The sequence below is a fragment of the Sturnira hondurensis genome, unplaced genomic scaffold (assembly GCF_014824575.4).
Source record: "Sturnira hondurensis isolate 20B ecotype Veracruz unplaced genomic scaffold, ASM1482457v3 Scaffold0013511, whole genome shotgun sequence".
Lineage (NCBI taxonomy): Eukaryota > Metazoa > Chordata > Mammalia > Chiroptera > Phyllostomidae > Sturnira > Sturnira hondurensis.
In genome coordinates, this window is record NW_028086142.1 from 647,308 (window position 1) to 659,631 (window position 12,324).

Consider the following 12,324-nt stretch of genomic DNA (forward strand, 5'->3'; position numbering starts at 1 on the left):
TCAGTGTCAGTATGTGGCACAGAAAAGTGGATGTTCTGCTTGTGATATGCATATATAGATGATAACAAAACTTTAAAATCCTATCTTTACTCCCCATATTCAAAGTCTTTTGATTGGTCTTGGGTAAAGAGAGCTGGCTTCCTGCTGCTCAAATAAAAGTCCACAGTTTAAAGTAAATTCCATAATTAAAGATGCCAAGATTCTAAAAGACATGAAAGTGGGTTTATAAAAAAGATGACCCAACCTCCCACAGAAAATTAATGATGCATTTCTCTGTTCTCTTCGGGCTACTAAAATCCTCATTTCTTTACACACCTTTACTGGGCGGCTTCAAAAGGTGAGAGGATGAAAATTAAATATGATAATGATCCACATTTAAATAAGTATCATCTACAGATCAATGCATTTAATGCTGTTACTTGTTATAATGCCCTTGTAGATAAGGATTCAAACCAAAAAATACAAACCTGGAACCGACCCCGCTGAAATGATCCACTCATTGCTTTACATCTACTCGAAGCCCTAGTATCAGCTGTGGACTCTCCTGTCAGAGGAATGGGATCAGGAGCAACTGCTGACCTTGTATCTTCTGTTTCCACTGCAAGTTTTGCAAATTGTAAGCAGAAAAGAGAAAATTATTTAAGACTAAATTTGTTTACATTACCAAAAATGAAGAAAAGTAGAAAACGCTTAATTCCAGTTAGACAATTAAAAACTGTTAATGTAATAAGCAACATTGTAGAAGTCCCTAACTCTAAGTCACACATGGCAAGACTTATCCCAAGACATAGCATCTATATGAAATGAGTAACTGTAAAAACAAATTATTTATAAAAGGAAAAATAAAAGTGGTGAATGACATTAATGGGATGTGTCACATACATGGGCTATGTGGAAAAAGTGACAACATTGGTGCATGAACAAAAAAACCCAAAAAACAAAACAAAAGTAAATGAAAAGTGATGTTACCTAGTCTATGTCCCTGACTGTAAGCACACTACCTTGACGGACTTTTGATCTCTTGAAAAAGCTGGTTGACTGCCGTAGCCTGTATGCCCAGCTTTTTAATTTGCGAGTCCAGGATTTCTTGCTAATAGGATTTTTGAGACTAGGACAAGTAAAGCTTAGGCCAAAATATCCACCTCCTGTCTGCAGACGAATGGCTCCACCTCTTGACACATCAGCAGGATAGGTCTCTGGGTCCCCTGGAGGTGAAGCATCTGAGGACATCTCCTAATGGGGACAAAAAGAGAAAAATCAAAATAATAATAAATTAGGTAAGGTGTAGCAGTTGTTTAGACCATTGCAATTTCTTATATGGACTAATCAGTAATTAAAAATAAAATGCCATGTAATAAATACTTCCATCATAGTGCAATTTCAGACTGAACCTGAAGTATTCAACTTATAGGAATTAACCCTTCCCCTTACTTTAAAAATATTATTTAGACTTCAGATAAATAAAAGAACAGAATATTAACCTGCTGCCCTAGAATATTTTTCCTATAGCAAATTTGAAAACTAAAAATTGAAATTAAAATTATTTCCTTAACATGCACCAATTTTCTAAAACAGGTTACTGAAACCCTATACTCAAACTGAAAACTTTTATTTATGCTTTTTATCGAAAAGAGTTAAAGATGCTTGACATAAATGATAAGATAGGAAACCAAGATGACTAGACATTTGGATGTACAGGGAAATACAACCAAATCACATTTCTTTCTTTATGTAAGCACACAGAAATTTACAAAGGATCTCAAAATTATTTCAAATTCACACTCTAAAAAATATTAACATCAGGCCACAGCTAGCAATAAAATCACACTTCCCTCTTCTTTTTTTCTTAGGAGAGCCCCCGTTACTTCAGACCCTGGGTGTTGTGTTCCTGCCACTCACTGGGCACTGAAATTGAAAAGTGACCATTACGCATCCTTAGGCATCCTTCATGTTTCTCACTGAACTTTTTCAAAATTGCTCTTCCTCATAGTTTGTAGTCATGCACTGAATAACTATAAACAGTAATGTGGGACCCTTTAAAACGTATTTACTGTCCTAGCTGGTATAGCTCAGTGGATTAAGTGAAGGCCTGTGGACCAAAGGGTTGCTGGTTCAATTCCCAGTCTGGGCACATGTCTGGGTTGTGGGCCAGGTCCCCAGTTGGGGGTGTGCGAGAGGCAACCACACAATGTTTCTCTCACTTATCGATGTTTCTCTACCTCCCTTTCTTTAGCCCTTCTCTCTCTAAAAATAAATAAATGAAATCTTTTTTAAAAAGAAGATTTAAACACCAAGGAATGGGATTTAGCGGTTCTGAAGGAAGGAAGACAGTCTAAGCAACACTAAGTATACTACAATCTTGGATAAGAACCAGTAACACTTAGGGTACATCAGCAGTTACTGAAAATAAAATTCTTGCCCTGAGCCCTGGCTGGTGTAGCTCAGTGGATTGAGCACGGGCCTGTGAGGCAAAGGGTGGCAGGTTCCATTCCCAGTCAGGGCACATGCCTGGGTTGCAGGCCAGGTCCCCAGTAGGGGACACGTGAGAGGCAACCACACATTGATGTTTCTCTCCCACTCTTTCTCCTCCCCTTCCCCTCTCTCTAAAAATAAATAAATAAAATATTTTTTAAAAAAGAAAAGAAAATTCTGAATAGTTTTATTTTCCAAAATCCCATTTTGGAATAGTAATAAAACTACCTTCACAAAGAGGAGAAATATTCTCAATAATAGTACAATTTAGAAAGCGTAACACTGGTCCCACTGAAATTATAGAAAAGATTTTTCATAAGTAATAACAGGATCAATAAACTAAATACAAGTGATAACATCCTTTACCAATTCAAACCCATAGACATGAGAGGAAAAAAAGATGAAGACATATTCATATATAATTAAATCAGGAAAAAACAGCCCATGATATACATATGCAGGAACTACTTCAAAATGCCATAGTTCAAATGGCAGATATGGGCAGCAAGAGAGGGTCCTGGCCAACCCAAAGCATCAGTGGTTGGCTAGAGTGCTAATAAAGTTCTAAATGATCTATCTGCTATTTGCTTCTGCAGCAACATCATCTCCTAACACCCTTCTACATACTGGCCTTATTTGTGTTCCTTGAATAGGTCTCCAACTGTGAATGTCATCACCAAGTAAATGCAAGTCCTTTCTTGACCACTGTATATAAAGTCATCCCCCCTAGTCATTCTATCATAGATCTTTACTTCAATTACTCTATTTATTTAGGTTCTATCTCTCCACCGACCCTGGAATGTAAGCTCCACAAAAACAGATCTTGACTTCCTCACAGCTGAATAGATACTCACTGAGTGGAAGATTGAACTGCTTGGGTACCAAAGAAGGAACAAACAGGAAGTTCTGGTCCTTCCCTCCCTACCACCACAGCAAACAAAAGACAGCAGAGGTATCTCTCCCAAATAAGAGTAATAAGAGGAAAATATTTGTGGCCAAGAGAAAGGTCAGCAATGTAGGGAGGAGACAATATCCAGGAGGATGAGGAAGCTCTTCTAACTTTGAAGACTAGCTACTGGGCCACCCTCTAGGCAGCATTACAGACAAGGTACAATCCAGTGCCAGGAACAATGTCACATACCTTTCTTGAAACTACTGGAGGAAGGGTACATTAATTACATATATTATTTACAGAGCGACAAACAAGAAATCTTATGGAGGAAAAAGAGTATGAAAGTAAGAATCACCAAACACTTATGATAAATCAATTCAACAAAAAAAAACCCCACTAAAATCAAAGAACAGAAGAGCCAAGGAAATAAAATTAATAACATAGAATAATACTTTCATATCTTCAAGAGATGTGTGAGTATACAATAGCCATAAGAAAAAGAATGAAGTACAGTTACTAGAAATTACAAACATAATCGTTGACATAAAAAAACTGCTGAAGAGGATATTGAAAGCAACTTTAAAAAAACGAGACATTCTTCCACTTACAAAAACCAAAAGGGACAAAGATGGAAAACATGAAATGAAAACTTAATAGATAAGAAAAACAGGAAATGAAGAAATACACTACTACTATTCATAGATGATATGATCTTATATAATAATATAGAAAATCCAAAATAATATACCAAAAGCTCCTAAAGATAATACGGAAACCCAGTAAAGTTCCAGGATACAGTTTAACACTTAAAATATCCGTTGTATTTCTATATACTAGCAACGAGAAATCTGAAAAGAAAATGAAGGAAAGAATTTCATTTGTAACAACAAAGATCAACAAGTGACGCTGGAACACCTGGCGAGCCACACACACACTAATGAAACTGAACCCTTACCTCATTCAATATAAAAAAAAATTCACTCAAAATGATCCTACCATATGTACTTAATCAAGTATGAAGCAAAATAAAGATATTTTTTCACATTAAAAAAGTTTCCTTGACATATTCTTCACATACTCTAAAGTCAGCCCATTTAAACTACAGAGTATAGTGGGGGTTTTTAAATTGAATTTATTGGGGTAACATTACTTTACAAAACACAGAGGTTTCAATGATACAACTCAACAAAATATCAAGATTAAATTAAAAGCATAATATTCTTTTTTTAACAGCTTTACCAAAACAATCTCCATTTTATTTTTTTTTAAAGATTTTACTTATCTCTTTTTAGAGAAAGGGGAAGGGAAGGAGAAAGAGAGGGAGAGAAACACCAATGTGTGGCTGCCTTTTGCGAGCCCCCCACCAGGGACCTGGCCCACAACCCAGGCAAGTGCTCCAACTAGAAACTGAACTGGCAACCCTCTAGGCCAGCACTCAATCCACTGAGCCACACCAATATTCTTAAAACCATAATATTCTTTTTTAAAATATTTTTATTTATTTATCTTTTAGACGGGAAGGGAAGGAGAGAAGTATCAATGTATGGTTGCCTGTCGTGAGTTCCCTGCTGGGAACTGGCCTGCAACCCAGGCATGTGCCCTGACTGGGAATCGAACCGCGATCCTCTGGTTCGCAGGCCTGCGCTCAATCCACTGAGCTAAGCCAGCCAGGGCTTAAAACCATAATAGTCTTAAAAAGGAAACTTATAACAGGCATTTTTAAGTGGAAATCTAAAACTACATTCTTCCATTCCTGACTGGTATAATTCAGTTGGTTGGTTGGGTGTCATCCTGCAAATGAAAAGGTTGCTAGTTTGACTTTCAGTCAGGGCACATGCCTAGATTATGGGTTCGGTCCCAGTTGGGGCACATTCGAGAGGCAACGGACTGATGTTTCTCTCTTACATCAATGCTTGTCTGCCTTTCTTTCTCCCACCCTTCCCTGCTCTCAAAAATCAAGTTTTTTAAAATTTTTTAGAGATTTATTTATTTACCTTAGAGAAAGAGGAAGAAAGAGAAAGAGGGAGAGAAACATCAGTGTGTGAGAGAAACATGGTTGCCCCTCTCGTACAACCCCAACTGGTGACCTGGCTGCAACTCAGGAATTTCCTGTGCCCTGACTGACCAGGAATCAAACCAGCTATCTTTCAGTTTGTAACTCTGCACTCAATCCACTGAGGCACAGCAGTCAGGGCTAAAAAATAAACAAACTTTAAAAAAATAAATAAAATACAAAAGTAAGTTCTTCCTACCCACTGAAAGTAAATCTATAAATTAGTCCTGTTCTTGTCATTAATACAAAAATAGACATTGTTTTAAAGTTCCTAGCTAATTCACTAGAGGGCTCTCTCATCAAAGATTAGTCATCATTACCGAGGAGTTTGGGACACTTGCAACTGAGTCATGGCCTTCTTAAATACCCGTGACATCAGGATCTTGTGACACAGAAAATTTCACTGCAAAAACCAAAACTTTAGAAAAGAATGCATTTCTTTAAAGGCAGAAGGATAAGGAATTGGTGAGAAAGTATACTTACATGTAAACATAATTCGCTGGGTACAGAAGTTATCACATTCAGGTCCCTTTTGAACACTGACATGATAGCAGGCTGACTGGCAGCCACATTGGACAGAATCTTAGAGCCTGTCTGCTGAAAATTGGGGGACTGTGCAGAACTGTCTTGATTTCCACAATGACTGATGGCTATGACTTCTGGCACTGGACATGAGAGTGTATCTTCAGCACAGGAAGAAACTGGAGAGTCTATGCTTTGGGTATCCTTCTGGCTCTCAGGATAGACACTAGTTATGCTATGCTCCTGATACAACAAATTTCTTAATTTTTCATCCAGAGTTTTAATACGGTTATCTGCAAACTCCATTTTTGGAGGTCTTTCTCCATCTGATTCCAGGATAGTAGTGGGTAGAAGGGTAGTCGGTTCAAGGCTGGGGGTCTGAGTGGGAACAACCATCTTAGGAGAACTTGCTTCAGTGTTCACTGTGGTTTCTCCTTCTTGGGATATAAACTCTGCATCTATGGTTGGCTGTTGCACTGATAAGGACTGAGGCTTCTGATCAGACATAAATGCTGAGGTTCTAAGAGAGTTACCAGCAATATGAGTTGACTCGCCAGGAGGTGCCATAAGTACATTAGCCTGACTGGCAGCTTGGTGACATGGATTCACAGGCAGAAATATTCCTGCTTGGTTGGTGAGTCCCTCACATTCAACTGGAACAGTATGAACTGAAGTAGCAGTGTAAGTGGAACTACTAGCAACAGGTGTCATTATATGCCTGTCATCTTCCACTTGATGAAGTATAGCTGGCTGCTTAGTTTCTATACTGGCACATTCAGAAATCTTACCATCAACTACATCTTTGTGTTCTGACTTGGAGGTGAAAAGTGCACGCTGGGATGGATTATTTTCTAGAGTGAGCAGTGTATCCTGTGATAATTCCTTATTATTTATTTTTCTTGGACCTGGAACAATAACAAAGAATGGCTGAGCATATATTATTAAGTACAAAGCATAGACTACTACCCAAACTCAAAGGGGACAGGAAGACCAAGGGACAAGTGAGAAATTACGTGAAAGTACCTAGTTGTAACTAGGTCTCACAATACACAGAATTCAACCTGTCAAGGGAAAAAACAAACAAACCACCTTTTCTTTTTTTCATAAATACTAAACAAAAATGGTTCAAGATATACCGTGGTATTAACATCCAGAAAATGCTTATGAAAATTCTCATAAGTACAAAATACCCATGTAAACAAGTTGAAGATATGGTCCATATTTTGTAACCCCACCCTCCAGGTCTGGATAAAGTCAGCAGAAAATAAATGCTTACTAGAAAGTGGATATAGCCCAGGAACTGCAGACATGGACTGCTGAAGAGAAGGGGGTGATTGAGCCTCACGGTTTCTTATTGTTTGATTGATACAGAATCGCCACCGACCAACTGGGGATGACTGAGGAACAGATTCATCTGTAGAAAGTATTAGCAAAATTTAGTATGCTAAGCAGCTGTCAGTATGTTCATCTTATTGATTAAGGAAACGAGGTTAAAACACCAATTTCTCTTGTATCTCCATTTCTTTTTTATTTACTTAATTATTGTTCAAGTAGTTTTCTGTCTTTTACTCCCATCCCAGCCCACCCCCTGTATCTCCATTTCTAACAGCACTAGGATATAATTTTTTAAGAACAGAACTGCAATCCTGAAAAATACTCTAAAGAACTAAGTAAGCATAAGATATTGTTAAAGAAGGGTTTTAGATTCTACTAAAACAGACATTATATCAATAGGAATTAGAAGCAAGACACTTTTAGGGGGAAAAGTAAAAAGCACTTTTACCATTAAGACCTACATTTCCTGTTCTGTATGCTGACCACGGTGATGCCTGCAGAAATCTACATGAGTATTAAAAGGTACAGAACGGTACACCAAAAGAAAAAAGTCAAACTTTACTGTATGACAACCTAAAAAATAAACTAAGCCCCTACATCTTTACTCCTACTTAGTAAACTTATTCAAATAAGTAATTCTTTTTTAAAAGATGCCATAGTTTGTCAGTCAGGTATCTGCTCAGAATCATGCTAATGAGAAAAAGAACATAGAAGAAGACCCTGCCATTCTAACACAAACCAAACTTCAGGGTAATGGTATTTGCTTCCATGACTCCCACACCACCTGTTGCTTCTTCATGTTGTTATAATTCCTTCAGAGGTCCTCATTCGTTTATGGCTCTTCTCCCCCTCCCAGATACTCTAAATATATCTATGACCAGAGCTGAGAAGAATGGAGAGATAAAGCCATCAGAGAGAAACAGAGGATCCCATTTTTAGTCCTTGGATTTTTATCTGGTATCTGACTTATGAAACTTAGTGATTAGAGCAAGGAGAAATATATAGCTGGTAGAATAAAATCATGATACCAATGACTATTAGAACATGAGGTAAACTGCGGGGGGCGGGGGGGAAGAACACGAGGTAAACTTAGAACATAATGATCTTAGTTAATATTTCTGTCCACCCTGGCCAGGGTGACTCAATTGGCTGGAGCATCACCTCATAAATAAAAAACAAACAAACTGCAGATTCAATCCCAGGTCAGGGCACTTGCTTGGTTTGCTGGTTCAGTTCCCAGTTGGGACACCCAAGAGAAGCAACTGACTGATGTTTCTCTCTCACATTAATGTCTGTCTCTATTTCTGTCTCTCTCTGCCTCCTGCCCCTCTTCCTCTCTCTAAAATCAATAAGCATGTCCTTGGATGAGGATAGAAGAAAAACCAAAATGTTTCTATCTATCTCATATTAGGGGGAAAAAATTTACCACTCAAGTTCAAACATGAAAGCCATTAAGGCATATCAGTACTGTGACTGCTTTTTGGGTAACATACCACGCAGCAACTCAGAAATAAGTTAACCAAATAAAGAACCAACACTTAAAGAAAATTTGGAGAATGGTTTTAATTCTTTTACACTTTCTTTGGGGATATAAAAGTCCTTTCAGAGTGTGGGAAAACCTACCATTTATCAAATCCCTTTATTGGTTAACACCTTTGTAAATGAAGATGAATAAATTCAAGATTCCAAATATCTCAATTCAAATGCCAAATGGTAAATTTTATTAAATATACTTACTGCTGGTTTGAGTGGATGCAGAATTTATCTGTACTTGTTCAGGTGATCCTGTCTGAATTAAAAATGAATAGATAAATGAAGTAGTTCCTGATACATATCCAAGAACACCTATTTGATAAGCAATTGATCTTACTTGGCTACTGTTGGATTCCACATTAACAGAGTCAACTCCAGTGACTTTTTCTGCAGCAGAGTGGACATGAAGAATCTCCTGGGCTTGGCCTACAATAGCCTTCAATTCTTCTACAAATTTTTCTTTCTCACTTTCTAGCACAAAGTTATCTTCAACCTGTCCAAAAGTGAAAGTAAGTCTATTTATGAGAGTGAATTTAGTTTCTTCAAAATTATAATATTGTATCAGTGATGACAACCCTTAAGAAAAAGAAATTTAAATGAAATATTTATATACAAGTACCACAAGAGAATTAACAAAGACCAGGAATAGAAAGCAACATAATGTATTAAATTGTTCTTTCTAATTGCAGACTACTGACATTTGTCAGGTTTGTATTACCTACAAGAGAAGCCACCATTTTAAAAATTACTGGGCATTCTATTAATTGATGTCATTTGAAGGACGTAACTGAGGTAAAACTAGATGTCTAAACCCAAAACCTTTTAAATCTTAAAGTGCAAAATGAAGCCTCTCTAAAGATGATGAAGAATAGACTACAGACCATTCAGAAAATACTATGTAAGACAAGATGCAGAACTGACAAAATGTTGGATTTTTTTAAAAAAGATTATTTATTTATTTATTCTTAGAGAGGGGGGAAGAGGGCAAAAGAGAGGAAGAGGAACATCAATGTGTGATTGCATCTTGCATGCCCCCTACTGGAGACCTGGAACACAATCCAGGCATGAGCCCTAACTACAGATCTAACCGGTGACCCTTCGGCTCACAGGCTGATGCGCAATCCACTGAGCCACACCAGCCAGGGGTAGTACGTTTAATTTTTAAAATATTTACTCCTGCTTGATCAAAAAAATGTATCTCCAAATAAATGTGGCAGAAACAAAATAATTATGGCTCTAGCAGGGTAGCTCAGTTTGTTGAAGCATTGTTCCAATATGCCAAGGTTGTGGGTTTGATCCCTGGTGAGGCCACTTACAAGAAGCAACCAATGAATTCATAAATAAGTACAACAACAACTGATATTTCTCTGTCCCCCTTCCTCTTTCTCTAAAATAAAATTAAAAAATTAAACATTGGCCCTGGCTGGTGTAGCTCAGTGGATTGAGTGCGGGCCTGCGAACCAAAAGACTGCGGTTTGATGCCCAGTCAGGGCACATGCCTGGGTTGCAGGCCAGTTCCCAGCAAGGGACACAGGAAAGGCAACCATACATTGATATTTCTCTCCTTCTCTCCTTACCTTCACCTCTAAAGATAAATAAATAAAATCTTTTAAATAAATAAATAAAGATTATATAGTCTTTCTGCCACCCTAACCTATCCCCATTTTTCAAAAGTTGAAAATTCTAACTTAAGTCTATTAATTCAAAGAAATATGAAAACTGAATGAAATAATGAACATTACTTAAACACCCAGATATAAGACATTCTATCAGTAGCTAACATACTAAAATTACCTGGGTAACTTTACAAATGATTGATGCTTAGGCCTCATGTCTAAAGATTCTGATTTATGTAAGGGCATAGGGAATTATTTTTCAAGAAATTTTAGGTAATTTTAACATGCATCCAGGGATAAGAACCACTGACCTAAAACATCTCTTAATGAAACACCTTCATATTTTGCAGAAAAATATAATGAAACCAGAGAAGGTACACTGACTTCATCCTGATTATAACCAATTTAGTCTGTCCAATTAAAAAAAATACCCTAGAAGAAGATCGCTCTGACAAAATGAGGGAGGAGTTAGAAAGGAAAAAGAGTAAACACTGAAAGGAAAATGATTTAGATTTATTGTACTTACCATATAGTCTGCTATATCCTCTGGTGCGTCACCATCAACATCAAACTTGAAAGTCACCATCTTGTTATTGTGTGTCTCCAGTTGACATTCCACCATGTTGTCTCCAGAGGTTGACACCTAGGCACAAACATTTCACCATCAGATTAAGAATCAGTCATTGTTGGAATAATAAACATAGTTAAAAGAGCCATCTTCCCCAAAGTAATACACAGATTTAATGTGACCCTGATTAAAATCCCAATGGCATTTTTTTTATTGAACTACAAAGACCTTGAATAGTCAAAACAATCTTGACCAAAAAAAAAATCAAGGCTTGAGCTATCACATTCCCTTATTCAAACTATACTACAAAATTACAATAACCAAAACAACACGGAATTGCGGGAAAAAACAGACAAACAGACCAATAGAATAGAATTGAGGGCCTAGAAATAAACCCACATGTATACGGGCAAATAATTTTCAATAAATAAGACAAAAGCATACAACAGAATAAAGAAAGCTTCTTTAATAAATGGTGCTGGGATAATTGGAAAGCCACATACAAAAAAAATTAAACTAGACTGTGGTTTGTCACCATACACAAAAATTAACTCAAAATGGATCAAAGACATACATATAAGACCTGAAAAATAAGTTACATGGAAGAAAAACATAGGTATTAAACTTAGGGACATTTGTCTTAGAGGGGATTTTGTGAATTTGATTTCCATAGGCCAGTGAAATAAAAGCAAAATTAAATGAATGGGACTATCTTAAACTAAAAAGCTTCTGCATAGCAAAGGACACCATCAGCAAAACAAAAAGGAAACTGAATGACTGAAAGTATATATTTGCAAGCAATACCTCTGATAAGGGGTTAACAGTTAAAAACCCATACAACTAAACAAGCAAAAACAGAAACAATCAAATTAAAAAATGGGCAGAGGACCTAAACACACACTTCTATCCTAGGAAGACATACAATTGGTGAAAAAATATTCAACTTCCCTAGCTATAACAGCAATGCCAATCAAAACTACAATGAGACACCAGCTCACACCTGTTAGAATGGCTATTATCAACATGATAAGTAATAACAAGTGTTTGAGAGGTTGTGGAAGAAAAGCAACCCTCATTCAATGCTGATGGGAATGTAAACTACTATAACAACTATGGAAAAACATTATGGAAATTCCTAAAAAAAAATTAAGAACAGAGCTATGGTATCCTTCTGGGTATCTACTCAAAAATTTGGAAACATTCACAAAGATATATGCTCCCCTATGTTCATTATAGCATTATTCACATGATGGCCAAGAAATGGAAACAATTGATGTATAACCCAAAAATGATTGGATGAAGATATACACACAATGAAATATTACTCAGCCAT

The 12,324-nt window shown here is 36.9% G+C and overlaps 1 protein-coding gene across 1 annotated transcript in view; it reads right to left on the reverse strand.

Annotated features, from left to right (window-relative positions):
* Positions 1 to 12,324, reverse strand: part of WNK3 (WNK lysine deficient protein kinase 3) — a 107,369-nt gene that overhangs the window by 16,799 nt on the left and 78,246 nt on the right. The window contains exons 12-18 of the mRNA XM_037061661.1: positions 10,950 to 11,066; positions 9,145 to 9,300; positions 9,012 to 9,063; positions 7,216 to 7,353; positions 5,901 to 6,844; positions 1,143 to 1,233; positions 468 to 598 (exon numbers count right to left, since the gene is read on the reverse strand). Coding sequence (XP_036917556.1) covers positions 468 to 598; positions 1,143 to 1,233; positions 5,901 to 6,844; positions 7,216 to 7,353; positions 9,012 to 9,063; positions 9,145 to 9,300; positions 10,950 to 11,066 — 1,629 coding nt within the window. The remainder of the gene's footprint in view (positions 1 to 467; positions 599 to 1,142; positions 1,234 to 5,900; positions 6,845 to 7,215; positions 7,354 to 9,011; positions 9,064 to 9,144; positions 9,301 to 10,949; positions 11,067 to 12,324) is intronic.